The 26,461-nt window shown below is 54.5% G+C and overlaps 12 protein-coding genes across 12 annotated transcripts; 6 read left to right on the forward strand and 6 right to left on the reverse strand.

Moving 5' to 3' along the window:
* Positions 1 to 173: 173 nt before the first annotated feature.
* Z520_02920 (uncharacterized protein) lies at positions 174 to 755 on the reverse strand (the record flags this gene model as incomplete). The annotated part of the gene is made up of 1 exon (XM_016773433.1): positions 174 to 755. One exon carries the CDS (start codon positions 753 to 755, stop codon positions 174 to 176), a length of 582 nt encoding a protein of 193 aa, XP_016635490.1.
* Positions 756 to 1,578: 823 nt separating this feature from the next.
* On the reverse strand, positions 1,579 to 2,814 carry Z520_02921 (uncharacterized protein; the record flags this gene model as incomplete). The annotated part of the gene is made up of 1 exon (XM_016773434.1): positions 1,579 to 2,814. The coding sequence occupies one exon, from the start codon at positions 2,812 to 2,814 to the stop codon at positions 1,579 to 1,581; it is 1,236 nt and encodes a 411-aa protein (XP_016635491.1).
* A 1,222-nt stretch (positions 2,815 to 4,036) lies between these two features.
* Positions 4,037 to 4,890, reverse strand: Z520_02922 (uncharacterized protein; the record flags this gene model as incomplete). The annotated part of the gene is made up of 2 exons (XM_016773435.1): positions 4,037 to 4,507; positions 4,630 to 4,890. 2 exons carry the CDS (start codon positions 4,888 to 4,890, stop codon positions 4,037 to 4,039), a joined length of 732 nt encoding a protein of 243 aa, XP_016635492.1.
* Positions 4,891 to 5,628: 738 nt separating this feature from the next.
* Z520_02923 (uncharacterized protein) lies at positions 5,629 to 7,165 on the reverse strand (the record flags this gene model as incomplete). The annotated part of the gene is made up of 4 exons (XM_016773436.1): positions 5,629 to 5,743; positions 5,802 to 6,631; positions 6,693 to 7,012; positions 7,069 to 7,165. 4 exons carry the CDS (start codon positions 7,163 to 7,165, stop codon positions 5,629 to 5,631), a joined length of 1,362 nt encoding a protein of 453 aa, XP_016635493.1.
* Positions 7,166 to 8,141: 976 nt separating this feature from the next.
* On the forward strand, positions 8,142 to 10,062 carry Z520_02924 (uncharacterized protein; the record flags this gene model as incomplete). Its single annotated transcript, XM_016773437.1, has 3 exons — positions 8,142 to 8,574; positions 8,848 to 9,428; positions 9,511 to 10,062. The coding sequence occupies 3 exons, from the start codon at positions 8,142 to 8,144 to the stop codon at positions 10,060 to 10,062; spliced, it is 1,566 nt and encodes a 521-aa protein (XP_016635494.1).
* Positions 10,063 to 12,867: 2,805 nt separating this feature from the next.
* Positions 12,868 to 14,058, forward strand: Z520_02925 (uncharacterized protein; the record flags this gene model as incomplete). Its single annotated transcript, XM_016773438.1, has 2 exons — positions 12,868 to 13,274; positions 13,440 to 14,058. The coding sequence occupies 2 exons, from the start codon at positions 12,868 to 12,870 to the stop codon at positions 14,056 to 14,058; spliced, it is 1,026 nt and encodes a 341-aa protein (XP_016635495.1).
* An 843-nt stretch (positions 14,059 to 14,901) lies between these two features.
* Positions 14,902 to 17,801, forward strand: Z520_02926 (uncharacterized protein; the record flags this gene model as incomplete). Its single annotated transcript, XM_016773439.1, has 8 exons — positions 14,902 to 15,006; positions 15,057 to 15,151; positions 15,204 to 15,478; positions 15,534 to 16,008; positions 16,046 to 16,258; positions 16,309 to 17,009; positions 17,115 to 17,324; positions 17,488 to 17,801. 8 exons carry the CDS (start codon positions 14,902 to 14,904, stop codon positions 17,799 to 17,801), a joined length of 2,388 nt encoding a protein of 795 aa, XP_016635496.1.
* Positions 17,802 to 18,529: 728 nt separating this feature from the next.
* Positions 18,530 to 19,533, forward strand: Z520_02927 (uncharacterized protein; the record flags this gene model as incomplete). The annotated part of the gene is made up of 2 exons (XM_016773440.1): positions 18,530 to 18,739; positions 18,802 to 19,533. The coding sequence occupies 2 exons, from the start codon at positions 18,530 to 18,532 to the stop codon at positions 19,531 to 19,533; spliced, it is 942 nt and encodes a 313-aa protein (XP_016635497.1).
* A 220-nt stretch (positions 19,534 to 19,753) lies between these two features.
* Positions 19,754 to 20,716, reverse strand: Z520_02928 (uncharacterized protein; the record flags this gene model as incomplete). The annotated part of the gene is made up of 1 exon (XM_016773441.1): positions 19,754 to 20,716. One exon carries the CDS (start codon positions 20,714 to 20,716, stop codon positions 19,754 to 19,756), a length of 963 nt encoding a protein of 320 aa, XP_016635498.1.
* Positions 20,717 to 21,043: 327 nt separating this feature from the next.
* Positions 21,044 to 22,994, forward strand: Z520_02929 (uncharacterized protein; the record flags this gene model as incomplete). The annotated part of the gene is made up of 4 exons (XM_016773442.1): positions 21,044 to 21,211; positions 21,267 to 21,500; positions 21,556 to 21,680; positions 21,749 to 22,994. 4 exons carry the CDS (start codon positions 21,044 to 21,046, stop codon positions 22,992 to 22,994), a joined length of 1,773 nt encoding a protein of 590 aa, XP_016635499.1.
* Positions 22,995 to 24,106: 1,112 nt separating this feature from the next.
* On the forward strand, positions 24,107 to 25,121 carry Z520_02930 (uncharacterized protein; the record flags this gene model as incomplete). The annotated part of the gene is made up of 2 exons (XM_016773443.1): positions 24,107 to 24,140; positions 24,358 to 25,121. 2 exons carry the CDS (start codon positions 24,107 to 24,109, stop codon positions 25,119 to 25,121), a joined length of 798 nt encoding a protein of 265 aa, XP_016635500.1.
* An 87-nt stretch (positions 25,122 to 25,208) lies between these two features.
* Positions 25,209 to 26,357, reverse strand: Z520_02931 (uncharacterized protein; the record flags this gene model as incomplete). Its single annotated transcript, XM_016773444.1, has 2 exons — positions 25,209 to 25,436; positions 25,557 to 26,357. The coding sequence occupies 2 exons, from the start codon at positions 26,355 to 26,357 to the stop codon at positions 25,209 to 25,211; spliced, it is 1,029 nt and encodes a 342-aa protein (XP_016635501.1).
* Positions 26,358 to 26,461: the final 104 nt, after the last annotated feature.

Genomic DNA, 26,461 nt, shown 5'->3' on the forward strand with positions numbered 1-26,461 from the left:
GTCGCTACGGCGCCCGCTGCTGGGGAAAGATCTAGCAACTCAATAACCTCTCCCTGCGCCGCTCTGGCTCTGCATCACGGAGGAAGACATGGTGGATGTTGAACATCCGCTAACATTCGAGACAAGCTAAAAGCCACTATGCTGATAAACAACTCCCACAGGAGAGACACATTTCACAACTTTCCCTCGCCCTCCTCATCCCTCAATACCCACCTGACAAGCGCCTCAAGCTTTGTGCTCAACACGTTGGCTGCATCCACCAACTCCTGCTTCGCGCCTTCATAACCCGCGATCAAAGAAGTGGGCTTGTACCACACGATCCTCACGCCGCCCTGGGGCTCTTCAACAAGACCCAACTCCACCGGCACGCAAAGCCCAGCATTGAGATCATGCTCGAGCATCGTGATGGCGATCAAGGGGTTTCCCAGAATGAACCTCTTGCAGTTCAGATTCTTCGTTTCCCCGTCGACGGTGGTGATGGTCGAGCTCGGCGGCGCGTAAAAGGGCAGCCAGGCTCCGTGGTTGAATTCGTGGAAGTACATGAAGCCATGCGGGCCGACCAGCGACTTGATCCTGGCGTCGTGGGACTCCCGGTCCGTCGGTCGTCGTATTTGGGCCTGCCCCTGTTGTCCCTTCGACGGGGAGGACGACTGGATCGATGAGCGGAGCCGAGACTCTGCTAAGGAGAACGAGATAGATGAGTGATAGACCAGGCGCTCCGCCTGTATGGTCTGCCTTTCGGTCGTGAGAGTCATGATTGACTGAGGATGTGCACAGCAGACGGGACAGTGATCTTTATGGAAGGGGAGGGTAAGAGAGAATTTCTTGCTCTCGTTTTTCACCTCTCAAATAATGGCTAGAAGGTCGCAACTGCCTGTCGAGACAATGCTCCGTGGCTACTAGGTATATATTTTGTAGTCCCGCTTCGCACCCGTCGTATACTTCGGACTGTGCCTCTCAGCCGACCAGCAGACGGCAGGCTCCTTTGATGAATAATTGCGAACACACCGAGGGCACCTACCTTCACTGCCAATGCAAGACACCGATTGTGATCAAGAGGAGTTTACCAGGAAATTCTGTCCTTCAATACCCATCACATGCACCGGTGGTCGGCAGTACATGGATCAGTAATCCCCCTTTCCGGCCGTTGCGGGGGAAAAGAGGAAAGCAGCTCGGAATTCGCTTGCTTCAGAGGGTGCCACGGACTTTGAACACCCCTGTTCTCATGACAGTCATGGTCCAAAATCTTGCAAAATCTTGTTCTGGTGCAAGCGTGCGGCGAGAATATGTGGTTTTCTCTGTGTGGGGGCAAGATACATTCGATGATCTCAGGGCCGAACGTGTGGATCGAGATGAGACGTCACTCGATCAAGGCTCAGAGTAATCAGATTATTACTGAAAGTCGACAGGAACCCTTGGTACATCAGGCTGGAGCGAGTTCTTCACTCCGTTGCCTCGGGACTAGCTACTCCCTCCCGCAACCTCTGGTTCACGGTCGTCCAGATACCGAGAGCGTTTCGTGACCCCAAGGCTCGCCAGCATCTGTCGGCCGAAAAGAGTAATCAGTGTCCACAGCCCTCAGTGAGCAGCTTGCGCGTCTCCTGGCAAGGACGTTTTCCTCAACGGACTGGGCGGAGCTGGTGAACGGTCGCTCGACTTTGACGATATCGACAGTCGTCTGATTCCTCGAGTGTTGATTGTCAACTTGCGAGGTGACCCGGCACCGTCTTCCGCAGGCGCAGTCGTGGTGTCCAGCTCTGCAATACTGGGTCCATCGGACAGGAGAGCCTCTTGGCCAGAAAGACGCCTGGAATCTGCGGAAGCCTGCCGTGTCCTGGCTTCTCGGATCTGGCGCATCCGCTCCCCTGCTTCCATTTTGGCCTTCTCCTTGGTCTCCTCTACCCGCCGCAGGAAAAGGTCTCTGATGGGGGAGTTTTCGTGTCCTTTCAACGCCTCGCGGGTTTCCTGGGCCGCCCGTCTTTCGCCGCCCGAACCGTAGATTTTCTCGAGGACCAGTTGATCGACCCTATCCGTTGGGGTCACGAGCCCGTTGTGTGGGGTGGCAATTGGTGGCAAGTGATGCGGCCAACGTGGAGCAAAGACTGGCGACGGGATTCCTTTAATGAGCTTGTCTTCTGTCAAGCCGTTATTGTTTATATCTCTCAGAAGAAATTGGAACAGCTCACTATGTCGAGAATTTTCCGTGTGCACACTTGGAGGTGACATTGTTGACGCTGCGTCGCTATGCGAATCGGGCTCCCCCACGTGGTACTCGTCGTTCCGGCTCTCGACTGGTTCTTCCGGGTCATCCCAAGCCTCGAATAGTTCATCGAGGTCATCTTGGTTCCGGAGGTACCATAGCACCCTCTGAAGGCTTTTGTAACTCGCATCAAGGCTCGCGGCTTGTACAAAACTTCTTAGGGCGTTATCGTCATCACCACTGATGTCGGCAAGGAAACCCCTCATGTACCAGCATTTTGCGATCAGCGCATTGCTCACGGAATACTGTCGTGAGAGGCACAATGACACTGCCTCTTCCAGTATTTCCTTGCCTCGATCAAACAGGGTGTCCTGGCCATTGACATCGTCACGGATAGAGTTGAAAAGGAGTGCATGCGCTCGGCTCAATAGGGTCTCCACGTATAGCTCAAGAGCGAGGTGCTCGAGGGAATCGCCTTCGGGAAAATGGTCGTCTTCCTGCGGCGAGCTGCATTCCGGAGTTTGATGAGGGATCCATGTACTGGAATGCTCGTGTGGGCTAGGGTGTCCGTGCGGTGGCGTAGCGCGGACCAGGCTCAGTCCTTCCTGTTCCATATTTGTGATATTTATGATGTCGAGCTGTATTTAGGAGGACGATACGAAGAACAGTAATTGCGAAATCCTGGAATTCTTGCAGCAGAATACAGTGCTGCCTGAATCGGCCTCATTGTTTGCGCCGCTGCTGGCTGCCACGCTTCCGAGAACGGGATAGAGATCAGACGAGACAAAGGCAACAAAGGAACTTACCAAAGACGGCACATATGGATCTCTAATATTTGCCGCCCTGGTACTGAGGCCAGAGACACAGGTACTCGAAAAGTTTCATCTGTATTCGGGACATTCATGAGACGTTCAAGCCGGGCCTCAGCAAGGATAAAAATTGGCCCTAGAAACGCTTCGATCGGGTACTGAGCAAGGCCTAGGAAGAGTATTCCAAAGTAGTTGAGCTCCTTATATGGTGAGCAAGAGCGAATCCAATCGTGAGGACATTATTATCCATGCTGAATGGTATCGTCCGTCTGAGCATGGAGGAAGTCTCAAATTCCCTGCAGCTCGGCGAATCGTGCCCAGGCGGCATGCCAGAAGTAAAAGGCGCAGTCTGACACAGTCACGACGAGGAGGCCGCTATGTTAGAGACAGCTAATAGTTAGTGATCAGCATATGCATCCCGTGACGTTCAAAGAGCAAACTGGCCGCCACTTCTGAGCGATGGTAAGCCCAAAATTAATGGTTAATGACTAACCTTTTACGACACTGTCGTACCTCTTCCCCTCCGGCGTCAGACCTATACCGCTTGTTTTTGAAGTCGGCTCGGCGGTTCCGATCCACCCACCCACCACCCATCCACATACACCAAGAGCCTATCCATTTATTATAGCTTTATATATACAATTAGCTCATTATTCTTCAACAATTACCACAAACAGGCCGGATGGTGTAGGTCCGTAATAGGAAATCCTTATAACATCCGTATGTTAGTTAACTAACATATTCACAGTTGGTTATCACAGTATGTACACCTCCTTGAGCATTTGTATACGCAGAGTCTAACAGATGATCCAGTCTCCTTAACATCTTCTGATGACAGCGGAGAAGGTCTTGAGTTCGAGCCTCAATCTGGTGTTTGTAACCCCGAGAGTTCTATCGGTCCTGACCATACTAACTAAGAGGTTAGCAATCATGTTGTCATACCATGAATATTTTTTTTCCCTCTTAATTAATTCTTCTCCCGCTCTATTTGTGCGGCAAATAGCGCTCTTGGCACTGCTGTATACCTTTACTCCCCGTCTTCCTCGGCCTTAGGTGGGCGAAAATACGCTTGTCCTCCTTGAGCAGCCTGCCTCCCAGCCCGACAAAGTCTCTTCTGAAGAGAGCCGTAAAATAGGAAATCTATATCTCCGCGGACATAGAATTTCTTGAGCTCCATAGCAATTCCGACAAGTCCATTGCTACTGCGCCATGGTTGAAAATCATGCCAGCCTTCCGACGCTCGATATTCCAATGTGTCCTCATCCAAAGGCTCGCAGGCCTTTCTCATCTCCTTCGTAAGGCCCACGTAAGGCACAGGCAACATCATAACTGTCACCGTACCTGTCTTGAGACCATTCAGTCTTGGAGCTTCAGCGGCACCAAAAAGCTCGATGTCAATGGGTAGGACGCTCATCGTCTTCGGGATCGCACCGTATCGAGCAGTCAAGTTTTTCAAACGATCGAACGGCTTTGTATTCGTCCAGCGTGATTGTTCATCCTCGGACCACAGTCAAAATATAGAAAAGACTCGGAACCCTCTGGAACGCAACGCGAGCATCGATCAATTGATCTTCAGCTGGCGTTCGCGTCATACGCTCAGGATGAAGCACAAAAACCTACGACTGAACTTAGTACCGAGGACGCACCGCAGATCAAGGGAGTTGGGAATACCTTGCCGTAACCCAACTCGCAGCAAGCATCTGTCAGAGCTAGGGCCATACGCGAGGAATCGGACAGACCTCTTCCCGCTCTTCTTTGTCCCCCAAGCGGGTAGTAGGAAGCTTGCGGTACAGTCACTTCTCCGGAGGCTGGGTTCAACTTGTGCCAGACCATCTTTGCGGGCATACCCTGGAGCTCATCGGGCTGTTCCTGAGCAGCCATACTGGAGGAAGGCTATAGGACAGATATGATATCGAGAAAGGTACTACTGACGCCGTGATATAGACTGGTCCTCTGTCAGACTCAGATATCATACGCGTCCTCACCCTGTCGGACACCTCTCAATTCATGAAGCGCGCAGCTACAACCAGGGTATTAGAATGGAAGGGCCTCAAGAAACGTCACCCGCACCTTGAGGAGATTTATATACTCCGGTCCTGGTATGCATGCTGGCTACGTCTACGGGGCGTCACCGTCACTGGCCCGCACACGGCATCTTTGATGAATGATTCATTTCGGAGGTCTGCATAGGCATGTTTACAACTTGCAAAGGACAGTATCTTGAGCGGGTTGCTTCTGCTGTGAGCGCTTGCTCTTTACCGCGTCTGTGGATGGGAAGATTAGGGGGAACGAGAGCCAACAAAGTCCTTGTGGTGTGGACGACGAGCCACATCAGCGCTGGTCAGTTAATTTTTTGCCCTTTGGGTAGTCTTGGGGGCCTATTTTCAAAAGTGCAAAGTCCCCATCTTTCGCGGGGCTTTGTTTTGAGTCTATAAAAGTGCCCGGGTTGTCTGTCCCGAAACGTGGGATACGAGCAAGAGCCCAGTGGTCTGGATATGCAGCTGAACTCGATAATCCTTTTACTTTTGGGAGATGTGGTCCGAGATCGAATATCTAGCTTTATCCTTTCTATAGCCTCACCCCGAACTTAGTCTCTATAGTCTAGAAGCAACACCATTTCTAGTCCAGGACGATATTACCATTGGCTAGAGGCTTATAGTCCTCTTCTCCAGCCCACTGTGCCTCGTACAAGCTCTCATCCATCTGAGAAGCGTCCATGCCCACATTGACTTCCCTGTTTAGCCTTGTTAGCACATCGACATCCAAGTCTTCAGTCCGGGTTCATAACGCACTTGTCTTCTGCGAGCACCTCGAGGCCCGGGACGCAGTCAATCAGGGCAATGATCACAAACGACCCCACGAACGACCAAGTGAAGCCGATCAGAGCTTCGACGATTTGGACGCCTAGTTGACGAACGTTGCCGTCGAAAAATACACCGCCGTCCACTTCCACGCCTCCGTAAGCTGCCACGGCCTTCTGGGCAAAGAGTCCGGTGCCGATGGTACCGAGAAAGCCGCCGACGCAGTGGGTGGCAAAGGTATCCCCGTTGTCGACCCAGCGCCATTTCCGGGCGAAGTCTGTAAACTTGATTCGCAAGGCCTGCCGGCAAACGACGGCTCCAAAGATGCCGAAGAAGAGCGAAGTGGGAAGGTCGATGAAGCCCGCTGCCGGGGTGATCATGACCAGCCCGGCTATCGCGCCCATGAATATCGAGTCCAGCGACCATCGACCGGTCTCGAAATAGGTGATTGATGCCCAGGTCAAGGCACCGGCGGAAGCACACAGGTTGGTCACGCAGAGCGCCATGACGGACTGAAAGCTGAGGGTGAGGGTTGTACCGGCGTCGAAAGCCAGCCAGGAACCCCAGATGATGATCATTGCCAGTAACTGGCACATGGAGTTGTGCGGCCGATGCAATTTGAGATGGGAAGGCGTTCGGACATCTGATTTCCGGGAGCGGAAGACGGGATAGGAGAGGTAGAGGCTGAGTGCGCTGGCCGTTGCGCCACTGCAGATGTGTACGGGAGTTCCACCAGCAAAGTCAAGCACACCGAGCTCGCCGAGGAAGCCTCCACCCCAGACCATGTGAGCGAGAGGGCAGTAAATGAAAGTGGACCAAAGCTGGACGGATGGGCGTGGTCAGCAAAAGAGAACCGATCTTCGGACGCTGGGTGTCACGTACAAAGATGAATGGAATCAACGGAAGAATGCGGCCACGCTCACAAGCTCCTCCAACCGCGATGGCACAGACGGTGGCCAGAAACACGAGCTGAAACTCGCTGAACAGGACGGCTGGAATGCTCCCGACAGGTTCAGCAAGCACGCCTCGATGAAAGGCAAACTTGAGGTCGCCAATGACTCCGCCGGGACCGTCTCCATAAGCAAGAGCATACCCAACAATGAACCATTGGATTGAGCAGACGCAGACGGTCAACACTGCTGGGATGAACGAAGCAAGGCCGCTTCGCCGTGTGGAATACCCGCTGTAGCCGAGTCCGACGGCTGTTGGACGTTCAGTACAATCGCCTATATCTCCCTAGTATATTTGCTTTACATACCAGGAATGATGGGCCAGCAGAAGACGGTACAAACAAGGATGAAAACCGTGTCTGTCCGGTCACAGGCCTCCCAGGCCTTCTGCACGTCTGAGATCATGGCCGCAAACGCGCGAGAGAAAAATTGCCTCACCTCATGGAGAAAACCCGTGAGGACGATACCGGGGAGGAAAGGGGGAACAATTGATATCTCGAGATGAGAATAGCTCACAAGGCTGTGGCGGAGCTTCTTATCCCTCCACGCCCCCCGGGTCTTATCTCTCGCCTGCAATCTGCCAATCGAGCCCATGGGTCTCGGCACGATGGGGCCTGAAATCAGCATGGCCGCCCACGTTATTGGGCGTGCCAGCTTCACTACCTCGCTGTCGACTTCCTTTCTCCACAGTGCCGAGATTCCAGAAGTCTGTCACCACTTCGAAACGGTGCTTCATCCGATAGTGTAGCTCCAAGGGGCCCCAAGTGCATCTGGCAGCAGGGCTTCGTGGGTACCTGCATTGATGGACACATGGTTTTTGGTCACTGCGAGTCATTCTGCCAATAAGCCAGCCGGACTTTGTCCTTGTCGACGGGGTTCTCCAGAATCCCAAACAGCCTACGGCACCCCGAGGTAATGACAATTGTCGTGTTGTCTGGCTTCCCGCCAATCCCTCCGAAATAGCTTCGAGGCAGCTAAGCAATTGTCGATGGCCGTGATTGGGTGCTGATAAGAGTCTAGTTCAGAGCCATGAAGTCGGGGGGAAGCTGGTAATCAAGCGTCCACCTGGCCTAACCGAAACAGGGTATGTTTCCCAGTCTCCCATATCAGACGAACCTCTTTATCGCGCTACTTGTGGCTTTTGCTCACCACCCCTCCCCCCGTTCTAGAGTTCTGATTTCGGGAGGGCGTATTCGCCTCCGCCTCCTCCTCCAAGCCGTAACAAGCTCGTGCACACCTGGACAGCAGGGCCGAGAAAGTGTCGTCCTAGACTGTGGACGTGCACAATAAGAAGTCTCGGCCCGCCCTGTTGTCGAGAAAAACTCATCACCTCTCACCTCATCCCCTCCTCCCCAAACCTTCCAGTGCCTCTGTACCGACCATGACTATCGACGCGGAAAAAGTCCCGCCCGTGGGCGACGTCCCCGTCGTCGAGGGGAGAAGGCACTCTCTTCGAGCCGGCAGCATCGACGACATCACGGTGCTGGACAAGCTGGGCTACAAGCCGGAACTGAATCGCAACCGGTCCATGGCGACGCTGTTGTTTCAATCCCTGGCCATCGCCGCCATCCCGTACGGCGAGGGTGGTCCGCTGATTTCCGCAATCTATGGCGGAGGCCCCCTCGCGATATTCGTCGGCTGGATCGTTGTTCTCGTCCTGGATGAATGCGTTGCTCTGTCCCTGAGTGAGCTGGCCTCGAGATATCCTACATCAGCTGGGCCATACTATTGGTCTTTCCAATTGGCCAGCAAGGGCAAGACCACTTTGTCGTTCATAACCGGGTGGACGTGGCTTATAGGAAATTGGACAATCAGTGAGTGCTCCCACTTTGGTCTTTGCCTTGTCCATTTTCTGTTCCCTGTCGGGGGGACAGACAGGAAGAAGGGGGCGGGGTCCGCATGCTTCATGTCTGCTGGCCCATACTTCGCGTCAGAAGGTGTACAATATATCGTCCCAGATTAGGCGGCAATGAATGCGAATTTTGACTCAGCTCGGCGTTCACAGACAAGGGAGCATGGGATTTTTATGTGTGACATTCAAGTTTTGAACGCACCGCCTGGGTTGAAGAGCTAACTGGAGATAATAGCCCTCTCGGTGAATTTCGGATTCGCCTCACTCATTGTTGCGACTGTCGCAATGTATCATCCGGACTGGGTTGCAAAGGACTGGCAATTGCTCTTGATCTTCTACGCCATCTGCTCGATGACTCTGGTCATCTGCACCTTTGCGAACCGGTTCCTGCCCATGGTCGATACGATTTGCGCAGGCTGGACAGCCCTGAGCATCATCATCATCCTCATCTCACTGTCGGTCAAGGCGGACGTCGGGAGACATAGCGCGGGCTATGCGCTCGGCCACTACGACAAGTCGTTTTCGGGTTGGGGAGGTTTCACCTTCTTTATCGGTCTGCTACCAGCGGCATACACGTTCTCGGCCATCGGAATGATCTCAGCAATGGCGGAAGAGTGCTCAAATCCCACCGTCAAAGTTCCGACAGCCATCAGTCTCTGTGTGCCCGTGGGGGGCTTTGCCGGCTTGTTCTTCATCTTGCCGATTTGCTTCACCCTGCCTCCCTTGGAAGACGTCGTTTCAGCGCCATACGGCCAGGCGCTTCCCTATATCTTCCACACGGTTATGGGGACACCTGGAGGTGGGCTGGGCCTCATCGTAAGTTCCTACTTCTTGAAAGACTATGCCCTGCAATCCGCTTTCCCTCAGTCTCGGCCCAGAAGCTAACACAGCGACCCAGTTCCTCGTCTTGATGATTACGTTGTTCTGCAGCATCAGCATTACCGTCGCCGCGTCGCGATGTACCTGGGCATTTGCTCGGGATGATGCCATTCCACTGTCTCGTGTTTGGTCCAAAGTCAACCCCACCCTCGGAGTACCCGTGTATGCGTTGCTGCTCACGACCGTGGTGCAGATGCTGCTCGGCCTGATCTATCTTGGGTCATCATCGGCCTTCCTCGCCTTCGTGTCAGTCGGTGTGATTGGATTGGCAGTGTCCTATGCGATCCCCATTGCGATCAGCGTTCTGCATCGACGGAGGGAAGTCTCGACGGCGCGTTGGAACTGTGGTCACATCGTCGGCCCCATTGCCAACGGCATTGCTCTGTGCTGGATCGGGTTCGAGGTGGTGTTGTTCAGCATGCCCACAGCCTTGCCAGTCAATGTGGTGGACATGAACTACGCCAGCGTCGTCTTTGTTGGCTTCATGTTCATCTCTGCGGTATGGTATTTCATCTACGCCCGAAAGGCGTACAAAGGGCCCCCAGCGTCTGATGGCATCACTGTTGAATGATTGCTTTCCTGGCTAGAAAGCTGTGCAAGAGTTCTGTGAAACAACAATAAATCTTACCTGGGTAGTAAATAATGGTTTGCCGGTTGAATAAACAAGCAAGGCTGGAAAGTGCCTGAAGATGGCGCATATCGCGTTCCTTGGGCCTTTTTCTCCAAATGCTATTAAACCCCACGAATGACGCGAGTCGTTCAATTTTTCTCAATTAGCTGAATTCTCGTGGAGATTTCTTTTCCGTCCCTGGGTCTACCTCTTCCCTACATACGTCCGGAATGAGCAGAGTGTTCGGTACCTTGGGTATGGGCCAGCTGTGAATTACTTGATCGGGCTACTTTTCATTCAAGGCTTCAGCACCCAATCAAGGCACGATGTCATGATGTTGATATCGACACCGTATGCCGGGGAGCCAGTCAGTCGTCTTAATGTCCCCACCACGGTCGCTCGGCTTGGTGGGATTATATTTGCGCCTCTGATGCCTCTCTCGGACACTGGCTGGCCAAAAGAGCGCAAAGAAGGTGGTGGTTGTAATGTTACATGGTTGTGGCCTGAGCCCTTTCCCATGGCTTGTCAAAAGCAAGGTGATAAATAACGAGTCAACGCCAAAAGCGTCAGACGGACAGAAACAAGTTGGTTGTACCAAAGGCCTCTTGAGTTCTTGGTGCGGGGGGCGAGTCCCCACAGGAAAGCCTGGTGGGTGGACAAGGAGACGGGTATCGGTCGATCGCCCTCTATTTTTCTGATTTCGAGGACTTCTGGGGCGCGATCAATAAGTCTGGAACTTGGTCGATTTCGACCGATTGCCAGAAATCGGTTGGAGGAAGGGCAAGTTAGTTCTTCGGTACTGTACGGAGGAATGACGGGGGACCCTGCAGGTGGTTTTTCTCTGATTCCCTTGTTTTGGGAGGGACTTCCATCTGGGATGTAGATCTGGCAAGCCAAAAAAGAAAATAACACGGGACGATCCCTCGAGCGGTGGTTATTCTCCGAGTTTTCGACCCTTGTAGCCTAGGGCACAGGAAATACCAGGAGGGTAGGTAGGCAGATATCATCTGAATTCGAAACCCGGGAAAATCGCTGGTCTAGCAACAAATCTGCATAGCCTCACAGGACCTGCGAGCTGCAAGCCGCAAGCTGCAAGCCAGCGAGAAGCAGCTTGGAGGCGGCCGGGGTTGGCTGCCACTCAGATTCGTTCGCTCTTCGGCAACCCACCCCAAGGCCCGCATGGTGCCGCTGTGCTGAGAGTTGCTCGGTTGTTCCAGGTTGCAGGGAATGCCACCAGGCAAAGAAGCAGCTTGGGGAGGGGCGCCTCCCAGATGATCTGCCCACCAAAAGGCCCCGGCTATTCCTAGCCACCTGGGTGGGTGGTAGTCGAATCGAAACTCGGGGGCCTATCATCATCCCATCAATCGAGGCTCGGTTGGCTGGACATGGATTTGATTTGTTTTGGCGGCATCAGCAGCCCAGCAGCAGCAGCCGCAGGTAATATCGGATTCTGGACCTTCTTGGAGAGCGATGCTCCGTTGTATCTGGACTAGTCGTGCCTTGGGCGGCCACTAATCCCAGGCCCATCGACCAAAGGCAATTGGGGGGGATTCCCCATTGATGGGCCTTTTTGCCAGCGGAAAAAAGGGATTCGTTGCACAACATGGGTAGCGTGACTGAGGCTTCTCGCAAAGCCAGGCCAGTCTATCAACATGAAGACCAACGAGTGGGATATGCAGTGCTACCTGTGCTCCCAGTGCTCCCCTTGTACCTCCTACGAGCCCACGTTTTGCAACAAATCCCCACGCGGAGAGTACGGGTAGTACATAGCTCGCAGCTCAGCGAGGAACGGATGTGCGCCTCGACAACTCTTTCCATGGGGGAGAGGGGCGGCGGCCAGCGCAGGGAGTGGCCCATGATAATGCAAGCCCGATGTGTACCTTTCACGCAGGTCACATTGGGTCTTCCCACGCTCTCCTCGTTACGCCGAACACAAACACCCTACCCACCGGCCGTGGCCGTGTCCGCATTGGGACCAATCGATTGAGACGAATCCGGAGATGAGCGCGGCTGATATGCCAGCAACACGACTTTGTTGGAGAGGTGTATGAGAGGACGAGGAGCAGCAAGAAGCAGTAGCAGGAAGAAGGAGGAGGAGTTGGAGGAGGAGCCGGACCTTTTGGAACCATCCCTCGTGCAGGTGCAGCTGTGCCACTACTTTAGAAGACTAGGTAAGAGCCTTAGAGGAACACCACGAGGCCCGCTAATAAAGCAACAAAGTGGTTCCTTCGTCTAGACACCCACAACACCTTACCTGGTGGTACAAGTGACACAATTGTCCCGCCATAGCGGTTGGCCCGGGCCTTGTGGAACGGCTTGCTCCAGCAAAACCCTGTCTTGTACCTCGCACCAGTCCGTTGCCATCTGTTGCAACTTGCCAGAGCCACAACCATAACCGTAGCTATCGCCATAGCCCACCCCGAAATCTGTCGGCGTACCCACTACTACATATGTAGGTAGGGTGGCTAGCTAACCCGACCGAACAACACAAAGGTACTGGAGGCTTTCAAAAGCCTTGTCCTTGCCCTTGCCCTTGTGGTACCGACCTAACTACCTACCTTGCACGGATTGATGTTGTGTATAACATTTGACACAGGAATAACGACCCAAAAAGAATATATCTTTCTGGTTCCCTCCCACTCCCCCCTCCCTCCTCCCCTCCCCTTCTCCTAAGGAATAACACCTTCCCTCCTCGATGGACTAGCCAGTTTCATGCCTCTACCTCACATCATCGACGGCCCTTGCTCAGTGCACCACGTCGAAATAATGGTAGCCCAACTGAACCAACCACCCTACCCTCTTCACCCCAGCGTCAAGGACAGACTGCATCCCGACTACGTCGCCTTTTACAACAAGTACATCCTAAACGCGCAACAGGTCCACCATCTGCCCGTCTCGGTAGCTCGAGGCACCCCGGGCGTGCCTCCCTGCCACAGCAGACCGCTGCCCGTGGGCCGAGTCCAGGATGTTTACATATCACGACGAGAGACCGTTGGGCCCAACATCCTCCTCCGGTGCTTCACCCCACCGGGTACACCCCCTCCATCGGGCTGGCCACTCGTGTTGTATTACCATGGCGGAGGGTGGGTATTCGGGGATATCGACACCGAGAACACCGTTTGCACAAACATATGTGTGCGTGCTCAGGCTGTGGTGATCACCACCGATTATAGGTTAGAAGCCCTTTTTCCGTGAATGACCCCCCTTCAGCCTCACTAGCCAAAGAGTACGCATCAACCAAAAGGCACCAGGCTCAAAACGCCTTTCTTATTTTGGTGAGCGTTGCCAATGCTAGGATCTCTTTGTCTGACCTCGCCCCGTTTTTTGAGAGTACACAGGCTCGCGCCCGAGGACCCTTGGCCGGCAGCTATCCATGACTCGTGGGAAGCCTTTCTTTGGTCGACGGCGGCGCAGGGTGAGGCGCGACTCGACTTGGACCTGGACCTGAACAAGGTCGCCATCGCGGGGGCGTCAGCCGGGGCCAACATCGCGGCCGTGATTGCGCAGAAGGCGGTGCTGCGACCGCAGCCGAATGTGTCGATTCGGTCGCAGGTGCTGGTGGTGCCCGCGACGGACAACACGGCGACGCCCTACTCGAGCCCGAGCTGGAAGGCATACGAGTTCACGGCGCACCTTCCAGCCAAGAAGATGCTATGGTACCGGCACCACTACCTGCCGAATCCGGCGGATTGGTCACACTGCGAGGCGTCACCCTTGCTGGCGCCGGACGACGTCTTTGCGCGCCTTCCCCCGGCGTACATCATCGTGGGGGAACTGGACGTGCTGCGGCACGACGGCGAGGAGTACGCCCGCCGGCTGCAGGCCAACGGCGTCGCGGCCGAGGTATGCGTGATGGACGGCATGCCACACCCATTCCTGGCCATGGATGCTGTGCTGGAGGCCGGCAAGACCGCCATCACGAATATATGCGTCGAGCTGCTGGGGGTGTTGGCGTGAGCGGACAATTAAATAAATAAATAAGTAAACCGACTTGGTTGAATGGCGGCCAATATACACACGGGTAGGGAGAGGAGGAGGAGGGGCGTTTGAGCGGGGTAGGCGGCCAGACAAAGGAGGAGGGTATTGTGTTGTTAGTCCATTCGCTTACTACCCAGAGTTAGGTCCAGGTTCCAAGATTCGCAGGATTTTACCTGCGTGGTAGGCTTTCCTCACACGTCGTATAACTCGTCCTGCTATTGGAGAGTTCACTCGTGTTATATACCCAACGAGGATAGCGGAGGAGGTGTATGGAGTACATGGAAAGCCGCAGGAGCGAGCGAGCCAGCGAGCGAGGGTCCCTCTCGCAGCATTACTCGCGGTCAGACCACATCACGCTCTTCTACGGGTTACTCGGTATTTCTGCTTTAGCTTTGGCCCTTACCTAGGTATGTCCCCATGACGAGCAGATGTCAGGGATGGGCGGGAGCTGTTCGTGAAGACTACATCGAAGGGAGTCTACCTAAGACGGAGGAAGGAACTTTGGGAAGTCTGGTCAACAGTTCATAAGTTTCGGGTGATGGCTTCCGTATCCAACCCAATATCTCTACACATTGAATGGAGACTTGATTTTGAATTGTCTGACGGCCATTTTGAGTTTGCTGCCGATACCTAGGTACTCACATCACCTCGTTGACCCGAGCATCGACTTGGGTTTTTGGGTTTTGGGCGCCTTGATGTCGGCTTCGTCCCGTAATGCCCCCGCGCCATCCGACGGATCTAGGCTTGCTCAGTCGATACTCAGCTGCGACTTGATGCTGCTCCGTCCACCTACTGTTCTTCATCGAAACCCTTCTCCCCTGCATGGATATCAATCTGAACGCAGAGGCAGATGATCATCGAGCCCCCCCTCTGAAGAGGAGGCGTGTACCGATCGCCTGCAACTCATGCCGCGTCAGGAAGTCGCGGGTATATTGTCTCGTCATCCTTTGCAGCATCTCGACTAACGGATTTGTCAGTGCGATGGCGACCAGCCGAGTTGCGGCATGTGTAGAGAGATCGGGGCAGAATGTGCCTACATGAGGACCCCTATCAGGTCGTCAGACGAGAGCAAGTGAGCTCGGCAACCAGCGTGGTGCGAAGGTCCTGTGCTGAATATCACACAGTGAAATCCAGGAATTGAAGGATAGGCTGCAAGCCTTGGAGAGTTTGATTCATTCTGTGCCGACGGCAACTGCCCAGTTCATGAGAACTCCTGCTGCAACTGGATCGCAAGAAGGACTGTACCAAGCGGTCGAAGAGACAGAGCCGAATCAACAAAGCCAAAGCGCACTCGCATCTTCGATTGAAGGCGTCTCTGTGAGCTCCCCAGCAGTTCAGCAGCCTGTCGATGGCATGGGGGCTGTGCTTCTGGAAAACGAAGAGCTTCTGACCTTTTTCGGTGGGTGATGCAACGGATGCGCTTCGACCAAGACATGCTGATCGAATGATGCTAGGACCCTCTTCCAATATAACGTTCACCCGTCACATCACGCAGCTGATTGCTCGTATTGGTCATCTCGCGAACCCGTGGTCGACCATCAACAATCTCGGGGTGCCATTCCTGAGCACGTCCAACCCGCAATCACGTTCCGCAACCCGTGAAGTGCACACAACGGATCGATTTGCCCTCCCGTCCGAAAGTCGAATGGATCAGCTCATTGAGAAGTACTTCAGCCACACGGGCCTTGTGTTCCCATTTTTACACAAGCCGTCGTTCCTGGGGTGCTACGCGCAAATGAAAAGGAACGGGCCCCGGGCGATGAGGAAAACGTGGATGAGTTTGCTGAATATGATATTTGCCCTGGCAACGCTGGTCGGCGGAGGGCCGACTGATGCTTCGTGGGCTGTCGAAGCACAGCGATTCTACGAGCGGGCAATGAGTTTGTGTGACACCACCGTCTTGAGCGGGACCAGCCTCGAACTAGGTGAGTTTGATTGAGCTTCAGAGGGGCGAATGCTGTCAAAGCATGCCGCTGATCCGACTACTTCAATATTTCCTGCTTCTCATGCAATATCTCCAGGCCACGCAGAGCTCTGTCCAGACAAGCAACTCTCTGGGACTTGCGGTCAGCACTGCCATGCGCATCGGGCTTCACTCACCTCAAGCCTCCGCCACGTTTCCGCCCTTGGAAAGAGAAATGCGCAAGCGGACGTGGTTCATGTGTATCATCATGGACAGGTATACACCCCAGAATCTCCCAGCAATTCCGAAAGCTGACCCAGGCTCAGGACCTTGAGCATGACTCTGGGTCGACCCGCCACTATACCACATAACTACGTGCGGATCCAATATCCCGCACCTATTGAGCCGGCTCCAGCCATAGACAAACTGACCGAGTATAGTATGGCCGTATTCATCGCAACCATGTATGTCCTCGTCACCGAGAACACCACTTCAGTAAGGGAGAAGACTGACCTTGCGGGATTTCTACCGCCGTCCAGCAAGCTCTATCAGATCATGTGGAAAGTCATTGATCAGCAATATAGCCAGAACCTCGGCTTCGACACAGTCCCATCTGTGCTAGATGTCATCTCCCCGCTGTCATCTCTTGACAATGAGATTCGCGACTGGGATCGATCATTGCTTCCCGAGATGCGGACAACCGACTCAAGCCAACTGCCCGACCTCACCAAGTCGCAAGACCCTACCGATCCCGCCTGCCCGCTGCTCAGGTTCAGGGTCATCTTGACCATGCGCTCGTTGAATCTAACGATCCTTCTGCATCGACCCGTTCTTTTGAAATACTTTGAGCTCAGCAATTCCTCCGCGATCGACATGAAAGAGCTAATTCTGCTCAACAGACTGGGCCAGCACAGCATCGAGGTCTGCTTCCGAAGCGCTCAGGAGATCATCGCGATCGTCGATGGCCTGGTCCAAGACGAGGTTTCATCTCGGCATCTGAACGCATGGTGGTTTACTTTGTACTATAGTGAGTTTTTCGAGGCTCTTCTCTTTTTCCCCCAAGCTTCTTCTTCTACTTTGTCGTTCTCTGTGGTCGTGAACGAAAAGCTCCCATGGCTGATATGCCGTCCAGCGTTCAATGCCGCTCTGGTTCTCGCCGGCATACTCCTGGTGTGTCAAGACCCTACCTTTGCAAACGCGGATGCTCCTTCACGGTCTTCGTGCAAGGAAGGCCTCGAGCGCGCAGTGTCGGCATTGTCACGTCTCGACCCGAGGGGCAATATGGTCATTGAGCGCTGTCGCGATTACTTGCTCCGATTGATAGCCGCTGTCGAGACACTGAGTAAGTCTGCCTCCCAGATGGGCCTTTTTCTGGAGTCCTCCGATATCATTGCTCTTCCACGTTCAATCACACGGTTCGAGATCTTACTGCACCAAGCTCTTCGGCTCGCCTCGTTATGTCCCTTCAATTCGCATGCTCCGAGCCGATCGCGCTGACACCATAGGCTCTGAAGCATTCAAATATCACGACTTCATGGTCCCATCGCTGCGCGATACGACATCGAGCGGTCACACGGCCGTTTTTGCGCCGCCGGCGCCAGGACCGGCTGTCGACTACTCGACCGGTGCACTTTTCGCACAACAGGTCGAGCAGAGCGGTTATCGCGACGCCCGGGATGGAGGCATCTCGGGCCAGGGCTTTAGAAGTGGCAACGGCGTCGGTGGTGTGCATGGGAGTTCGACCGACCCGCACCTGGGTGATCTCATGACCGGGGATGATCTGGGGTTCCTGGACTTCCACTTTGCACGCAATGGCTAGACCCGGCGAAGCTCCCCGAAGCTGCACAAGTGGACGCACCTAGGGAGAAACCAAAATTCATTTTTGGGGTCAATTTGGCGTCCCTTTGGTGCACGTATCGGCAATCCCCCGATTGGATGCAGGCCGCCCATATCCATGGTCTTATTGGCAATACTTGCGCCAACATTTTGGGATGAACGTGGCAGTGAGTGTCGATTCTCTCTCATGACTGCCTTCGTCAAGGGACTAGAAGATTATGGGGACCAGAAGGTTCCACGGCCTCTTTCCAACGTGTCACTTCAAGATATAGGCCTCGACCATTTGTGGATCGCTGCAAAATTTGTATAGCTTTGCGATGAACAATATAGTTTCGTCAACAACACTGCCAACTTCAGTCACCGAGGGCTGGCTACGAGGGATACTAGCCTGGAAATTCATCGTTCAAGCCACGTCCATAAACAGAAGAACTTGACAACGTTAACGCCGACCGTAGGCGGGAGCGCGTCCCTAAATCCGCCCAACTGCCGTGGTGTTTTTTACGGCCAATTATACAAGGTTCGTCAGAGACGGCATTTCCCCGAAATGGTGTTGCTTCGTTTGAAGCAAACACAAGGTGGATTCGGCTGTTCGTGGTCGCGAGAGACAAGAAGCCTAGTCCGAGAACCAGAGGCCAAAGTTCCTGAAAATCTTTAAGGTATCAAACTCAGCAGGCTGAAGGCCTCGTTCGCAAGGACAAGCAAGCGAGCAGGATGATACTCAAGAACTTTCTCCTCCCAGATTCGGCACCAAGATTGGACATATCTGCTCTGCCTACCAGCCGACTGCAATTGCCGGATCGATGGCTCTTTGAGGACGGCAACGTTGATACCCAGGTCGCACGCCAAGATTCCCCAGTCTACAGCTTTTTGATCTCGCACCCGTCCGGGAAGCATATTCTTTTTGACCTGGGCTTGAGAAAGGTACAGTGCACTTCCTTCGTGAACACACAGTGGCGAGAACTGAAAGAAAGAAACAACATCAGGAGCTCGAAAACAACCCAGATGTCATCCGGAACGATTATGGAGCAATATCGCCTGAAGCACCCAAGGACGCTGTCAATCTTCTGGCGGAAGGGCCTGTCTCGGCCTCAGATATCGACGCCGTGGTGTTCAGCCATCTTCATTTCGACCATACGGGCGATTGCACCAAATTCCCTCAGGCGTCGCTGATCGTCGGTCCAGGGAGCCGCGCAGCAACCACGCCGGGCTGGCCCAAGGACCCTGCCTCGCCGTTTCTGTCATCGATTCTCGATCATCCAAAGTTCCGGGAATTGAGCTTCGAAAGGGAGACGTGGATCGAACTTGGTCCTTTCGAGCGAACGTATGACTATTTTGGCGACGGCAGCCTATATCTCGTCGACACACCGGGCCATATGCCGGGCCATTTGGGCGCGCTCGTCCATTCAGGGCCAGGCGAATGGGTTTTCACCGGTGGCGATTGCTGTCACCATCGGTCGTTGCTGATGGGCAGGAGACCCATGAGTGTGACTGTGGGTCCGAATGGGACGAAGAGCTTCCATAAAGACCCCGAAACTGCAAAGAGAACGATAGAAAGGGTCAGAGACTTGGATAACGACGAGAGCTTTTTGGTCGCATTGCCACATGACGCCACTTTGGATGGCATTATGCCTCTGTATCCGGAAAAGCTGAATGGTTGGAGGAATAGTCAGTGGAAGAAGGACTTGGATACCAGGATTGCCACACTGTTTCCTTAACCGCGAAGTAATGATTTCAGCTGATATCATCAACGTATCAATAGTTTTGCGAATATGGATCGAAACCAAGTACGGGGTTAGGTTTCAACTTTGTCTCTGTTCACGATTGCCGTATTGGAAGACTTTTGACCGTAACACTTATATACTGGTCTTGGTTCGACCTTGTATGGAAAACATTCTTCCATCAGGAGATTTTATGTCTTGAGCAGACTGTCCTGATTTAGTCTATTTTCAGACCCAAGAGTTGACACGCGTTTTTGTAGCCGATCAGGGCGAGCTCTTCCTCGTTCACCAGGCCACTTCCTCTGAGCTCTTCCATGAATTGACGCCCAAGATGTGCAGGCGCGAAAGGGAAATCAAGGGAATACATGATTCTCTCGACCTTTGTCGTCCGCAGCAAGCAAGCCATGGGCGCCAGAGAAAACATGCCCGCCGTTGTGATCCAGATGTTATTGTCCCAGACTTCCCTAAGTCCCCGTCTATAACTTCCCCAGGTGTCTGCGAAGCGAAGAATGCGGTCCAGTTGAAAGGGCAGCATCTCGCCCATGTGTCCGACGATCACCTGGAGCTTGGGGAAGCGGTCGAACAACCCGCTGGCGAACAGTCGGAGTAAATGGAGGGCGACTTGTGAATGCCAGCCGAGTCCGAACATGCCCAGCTGGTGGGAGGCTCGCTCGGAGAAATTGCCCCGGTACTGGATCTCCTTCATCTTTTCCGAGGGGAACGTCGGATGGAGGTAGACGGGGACGTCGAGCTCCTCGGCCTTGGCAAACAACGGCCAGAACCGTTCGTCGTCGTAGAATTCCCCGTCGAGGTGATTGGGGATCAAGGTCCCCACGAACCCAAATCGCTTCACACATCGTTCCAGCTCGCGTGTAGCGGCCGGGATGTCCGAGAGTGACAGCGCGGCAAAGGCAGCGAACCTGGCCGGATTGGACTCGACGCCCTTTCGAAGCTCCTCGTTTGCAATGCTCGCCTCGGCGCCCGACAGATGGAGCGGCGTGTACGAGACGACCTGGATTTTCGTCGAGCTCGCGTCCATGTCCTCCAGACGCCCTGCGCCAAACGACGTGAGCTTGTCGAGCGCGTCGCGGTATGAGACTTGGTAGAAATCATGACCCGGGTTGGTTGCAAAATTCGCTCGCGAAGCATAGTGCTCCTCTAATGCGACAAACCGCGCCATTGCTGCAATCTAAGTGAATGGGATTTCGTTTCCTTCGTTTAAGGTTGTTCGAGAGCGTTGTATACACAAGAGTCATATGGGCCTCCATCACCAACTGCCATTTGACCCTGCCCGAAGTAGCCCCTACTTACGCCACGGGATATCCATCCGGACGACTTCTTACTCCAGGGTTACCCAACCGGCGGACCCACTTCTGGCGGGATATCCCCTCGATCCGGTCCCCCTATGTGACCGAGGCGTCGCTTTGGTATGGGATTTGAAGAGCTCGAGGCTGGTGTATTTTATAGTGCTCCATCCTCTCCCCCTAGACATGATTACAAAGTCGACATGGTCACAAACTCGACAGCACGCAAGATGAAGCCCGAAGTGATCGAAGCATCCCAGCATGAATACTGCGATCCAGCAGAGGACGTGGTACTGGACAAGTCCTATCCAGACGATGTCAACACCGGAATGGCAGCTGGAGTTGAAAGGCACGCACTCATTGCAATATTTGTATTAAGACTCCTCCCACAACTTCTCAGGAGGGTTTTCACTAATGCGGCGTCAGTTCCTCGGCCTCGCAGTCGTTTGCCCAGTGTCCATTGGCTTTTTGACCGTATCTGGCACGCTTCTTGATATTGGTCGAGGGTTGAATATTTCGTCTGCTGCGCAACTGCAGTGGGTCACTTCAGGTTATGCTGTGGGATCGTGTGTCTCTTTCCCCCTGGCAGGCAGCATAAGCGACATCTTCGGACGACGCTGGGTCATCATTTCTGGTCAGGTCATTGGGATTGCAGGTGCTGTGAGTCCATCCAGCAGCCCGGAGCCTGGAGAGAGATGCTGATCAAAGACCACAGATTGTGGGAGCCACGGCCACGAACGTCAACACAGTCATTGCATCCGGAACCGTCCTGGGGTTTGCCACTGGGATTGTCTTCACCATTTACGCTGCAGTCCCAGAGATCTGTCCGAATCGATACCGGTGAGTTCAAAACCTGACACAAGGTCAAAATCCAAGAGTACAATGCTGAGCCACTGTTGTCGTTCCAGGGGTCTCGGTCTGGCTTGGATCGAGGCATGCATTCTTTTCCCTTGGGGTACATTGGCCGTTCTTTTGGGCAAAGAAATTGCCGCGACTATAGGATGGAGATGGATCTACATCATCGCCTGCATCTACGGTGTCATCGGTGTTGTCGGGACCGCCGCATTCTATTTTCCACCCACCCGACAACACTTCGATGAGAGATCAAAACTGACTCGGTTCCGTCAACTCGATTTCCTAGGCCTTGGCCTCTTCGTCTCCGGGGTCACTACGCTGCTCATTGGCTTGTCTTGGGCCGGAACCACGGGTCACCCCTGGAAGTCTACCTCTGTCATCTGTCCCATTGTCCTGGGCGGTGTTCTGCTCATCTCGGCCTTTGCCTACGATCTCACTCGCGGAGAGAAAAACCACGTCCTATTTCCAGCAGATCTATTTTCCATGACCCGAAAATTCACCACCGCCTTGGTCGCCATCTTTGTTGCCGGTATGATATTCTATTCCATGGCAGCACTTCTCCCCCAGGCTTCCCTGTACCTCTTTTCCGACAACCACATCGAGCTGGGCCTCATCCAATTGCCCAACGGAATCGGACAGACCGTCGGTGCAGTTGTGGGTCCGATGATCTTGCACAAAACCAAACGACCCAAATATCACATCCTCGTGGCATTGTTTGTGCAGACGCTGGGGGTTGGCCTCTACGCATGGGCCCTCCCCAAGCACAAAGCCGCTTGGATGGCGTTCCAGTTCTTCGGGCAGGGGTGCTTTTCTTGGCTCTCGGTCTGCTGTATCATGAATGCTGGGCTCCATGTAAAGCATGCCGAGTTGGGCATCGCCACCGGCGTCATTTGCACTTTCAGATCCTTTGGCGGCAGTGTCGGGAATGCCATCTTCAACACGATCCGGTCGTTGGTGCTGACCAAGCATCTTGCGCCCGAGGTGGTCAAGGCGGCCGCTCAGCATGGGTTTGACGCCAGAAATCCCAAGAATGTGGGACTCCTCCTCACTGCCGTGGCAAAGGCGGTGGTAGGCATTCCTTACGCCTTCAAAAACGTCCCCGGCGCCAACGCCGCCGTCGAGCTCGCCTCCATTCAAGCCTTTAGGCACGCCCAGTCGACAGCCTTTCGCACCGTGTTCCTGTCCACGATTCCGTTCGGAGTGATCGCCATTGTCGTTGCCTTTTTCATTGAAGACGCATCGAGATTGATGAACAATCATGTTGCTGTGAAGTTGAGGAATAGACGAGGCATGGTATGAGTGTCAGACTTCATTCCTTCCTTTGACGCCTTTCAAGTGCCGCCTCGTTCTGTGAGGGACACGTCGCACAGGTAACAGGCCGAATGGCCAGCGGGTATGGACGAGATGCTCGCTGTTGATGTAACCCCACAATTTCTTGTCTCAGCGCCAGGTTTTGAGTTGCTGGGATGCGGACAATCCTGACTGACCGTGACAACGGACAGTAGGCCAGTCGGGCCAAGATGTGGCAGTGGTTGACGGTCCTGCATTGTGTGGACGGTGGCGCGGCCAGGTGCCGTTGACAGTGCGGCTTCCACTGCTCTCCGATGACCCAGTGGAAGCAGAGGCGGCCGCGCTCCGGAAACACTGGATAGATGCTTTTGATAGAGTCGGCCTTCGACCTGTCCGAGGGCGATCGCTTTCCCTTAGGTCAAATTCTTCCAATCCCGACGTTCTTGACCCAGTGCTCCTGGTACTGACGCAGTGCCTGCTTCTTCAGCTATTTGAGCGGTTAGTGCGTTGCCGCTTAGGCTCTATGCGAGTATGACCGCCGTCGCCGTCGTCGTGGATAAGCGCCTCTTTGTCTAGTTCCTCACGCTGCGTGTCGCGGTATATATCGGCTTCTAGGTGCATCGGGAGCGTGTCGGGGAGGCCGTCCTCGTGAACTCTTCCATACTTTAGAAATACTCAATGTGACGGTGGTCGCTCGTTTCATTTCGGAAAGCAGCTTAGCCGTCGACGGAGGAACAGTTGTTCACGTAACTCTAGCCAAAGGTCCGTTTCTCAGCTTGTGTTAAGTGTTATGAGCGTTATACGGAGGTATCGTTCTATGACGGCGCGAGTCAACAGAGGTATATTAGGGCTCGACCCGACCGCACCGGAGTTCGGTCCAAGTTCGCTAGACCAACACTGACACCTCGGAATAGCGCGCGCCGACGAGGGGAGCCAACTTATACCTTATATTAGTCCCTCTATCTAGCTTAAGCACCCCGTATTCCGTTGTCCAGGACTCAATACCCGGCGGCTCACTCAAGGCTGCCCATTTCTCCTCTGAGACTAGGTTATCCAAACCCATCGACACGTTGCTGTTATTTTAATCTTCGATAACAGAATACGACAACAGTCTGCAAACCATGAAGCTCGCGGACCAGGTTGTCCTCGTGACGGGTAAGTGCGAGCTAGATATATAGACCTACCTACCTACCTACCTACCTACCTACCTACCTACCTACCTACCTGTCTGCTCCTCCTCCGAGAGAAAAAAAACTGCGCTGTTATGTACTTCAGCGGTAACATCCCGTTGCCTGCGAACCAAGGACTCGTTTCCCCCCCTCCCCGTCCTTTTTGCGCCATACGCAACTCAGCAGGCTAATAATCTTGCAAGGCTCGTCTCGCGGACTGGGACTGGCAATCGCGCGGGCATTCCACCACGAAAACGCCAGGGTCGTGGTGAACTACTTCCACGCGGCCGAGGACCGGATCTCTGTGCTGCGGACGACGGAATTCGGTGCTTCTTCTCCCTCTTCCCCCCAGGATGATCGTGTCCTGTTCGTCCGCGCGGATGTCACTGAAATCGACGGAGCCCGAGAACTGTTCCGTCAGGCAGAGCGGCACTTTGGCCGGCCGATCACGACCGTCGTCAACAACGCCATGGTGGGCGACTTTGCGTTCAACGGCGACGCCAGAGCCCCAATCTCGCAACTCACGTGGTCCGCCTTCGACTCGCAGCTACAGGGATTCCTCCGCGGCGCCTTGAACACCACGCAAGCGGCGCTTCCGGGATTCGAGAAGCTGGGGTTCGGCCGCATCATTAACATTGGCTCAAATCTGTTCCAGAACCCCGTCGTGCCGTACCACGACTACACCGCGGCCAAGGGCGCGTTGCTGGCCTTCACCAGAACGTGCGCGGCCGACCTGGGACCAAAGGGCGTCACCGTCAATATGGTATCGGCGGGCCTCTTGCACGTCACGGATGCCAGTGCAGCCACGCCCAAGGAGGTGTTTGATCACATCAAGGCCGTCACGCCCCTGAGGAAGGTTACCACGCCCGAGGATGTTGCAGGGTCGGTCTTGTTCTTCGCGAGCCCGTGGGCTGGTGCAGTGACTGGCCAGCAAATAGTGGTTGATGGAGGGCTGGTCATGAATTGATATGCCGAAACTCGATCATGGTAAGGAAGGGGACGTTGAGTCGGGGTCGGATGGACAGGATTGCTTCCATCATCATCATCATCATCATCATAACTTGGCGGGTGACTTGGACGACGGTGGCGTCTGTATCTCCACAATGGCCTTGCCCCAGACCTTGCGGGCCGCGAGGTCATCCAGCGCCCCCGGGACGCTTTCTAGGCCCGCGTATGTCCCGTAGATGACGGGCTTGATCTGCCCTCGTTGGACCATCTCATTCAACCCTCTCCATATCTCTTGGTTCTCTTTGGGATTGCGTCTCCCTGTTTCACCGAATCTCTGCGGTCATGGTTAAAAAAAAAACCCGTCAGCCAGGGCAATTCTCGCTACATATATATATGCAAGCGGGGGTTTTTGATCGGAAAAGAGGAAAATGTAGGGGGGGTTTGAGAGACTCACATAACCCAATAACTTGACGCCCTTGAGTAGCACTCTGTTCATGGCCAGGGTCTCCATCTTGCCGCCCCGACCCGCGAATCCAGCAATGACGATTTTTCCTCCAAATTTTAGACATCGGATGCTCTTCTCCACCAGGCCGACGGTGTCGTAGACCGAGTCGACCCCGACATTCCCCGTCAGCTGGAGCACGTCCTTCTCCCACCCGTCCCTGTCGTATCTGACCACACCCAGGACCCCTGGCAGTCTCCTCACCACCTGGGCCTTGTCCTCGCTGCCGACCGTGCCGATGACTTTGGCGCCGAGAGCGTGGGCAATCTGCACCGCGACCACGCCCAGTCCGCCCGCGGCGGCGTGCACCAGCACAATCTGCCCGGGCTTGACCTCGGCGACGCGCACCAGGGCGCCATAACTCACCGGCGCCGTGGCGGCACCCACGCCCGCGGCGTCGCGCAGCGTCCAACCCGCGGGCAACCGCTGCAGCGCCGACGGCTTCACGGCAATCTGCTCGGCGAACCCGCCGACGTCGGCGCCCCAGACGAGGTCGCCGGCCTTGAACCCGCTCGCGGCAGGCGCCCGTGCCACGACGCCCGCGAACTCCAGCCCCAGAACGAACGGCGGCTTGACCAGGCCGATGTGGTTGTTCTGGTGCGCGCCTCGGCTGTACAGGAGGTCCACGTGGTTCAGGGCGCTGTGCGTGATGGTCACGAGCACTTGATCGCCCTCTGGTGTTGGAGCAGGTACCTCGATGGGCCGCAGCTCTGAATACGTCTTGACGTACTGGTTGATCTGGATGGCTTTCATGCTGTGCAGGAGGAGTAAGTGATACCAAGGGGGAAAATGTTGACCTGTTGTTGGTTCGATGGATTGGGCTGTCCGTATGTACCTGCACAATTCGGGTTCTTTTT

Source organism: Fonsecaea multimorphosa (genome assembly GCF_000836435.1).
Source record: "Fonsecaea multimorphosa CBS 102226 unplaced genomic scaffold supercont1.4, whole genome shotgun sequence".
Lineage (NCBI taxonomy): Eukaryota > Fungi > Ascomycota > Eurotiomycetes > Chaetothyriales > Herpotrichiellaceae > Fonsecaea > Fonsecaea multimorphosa.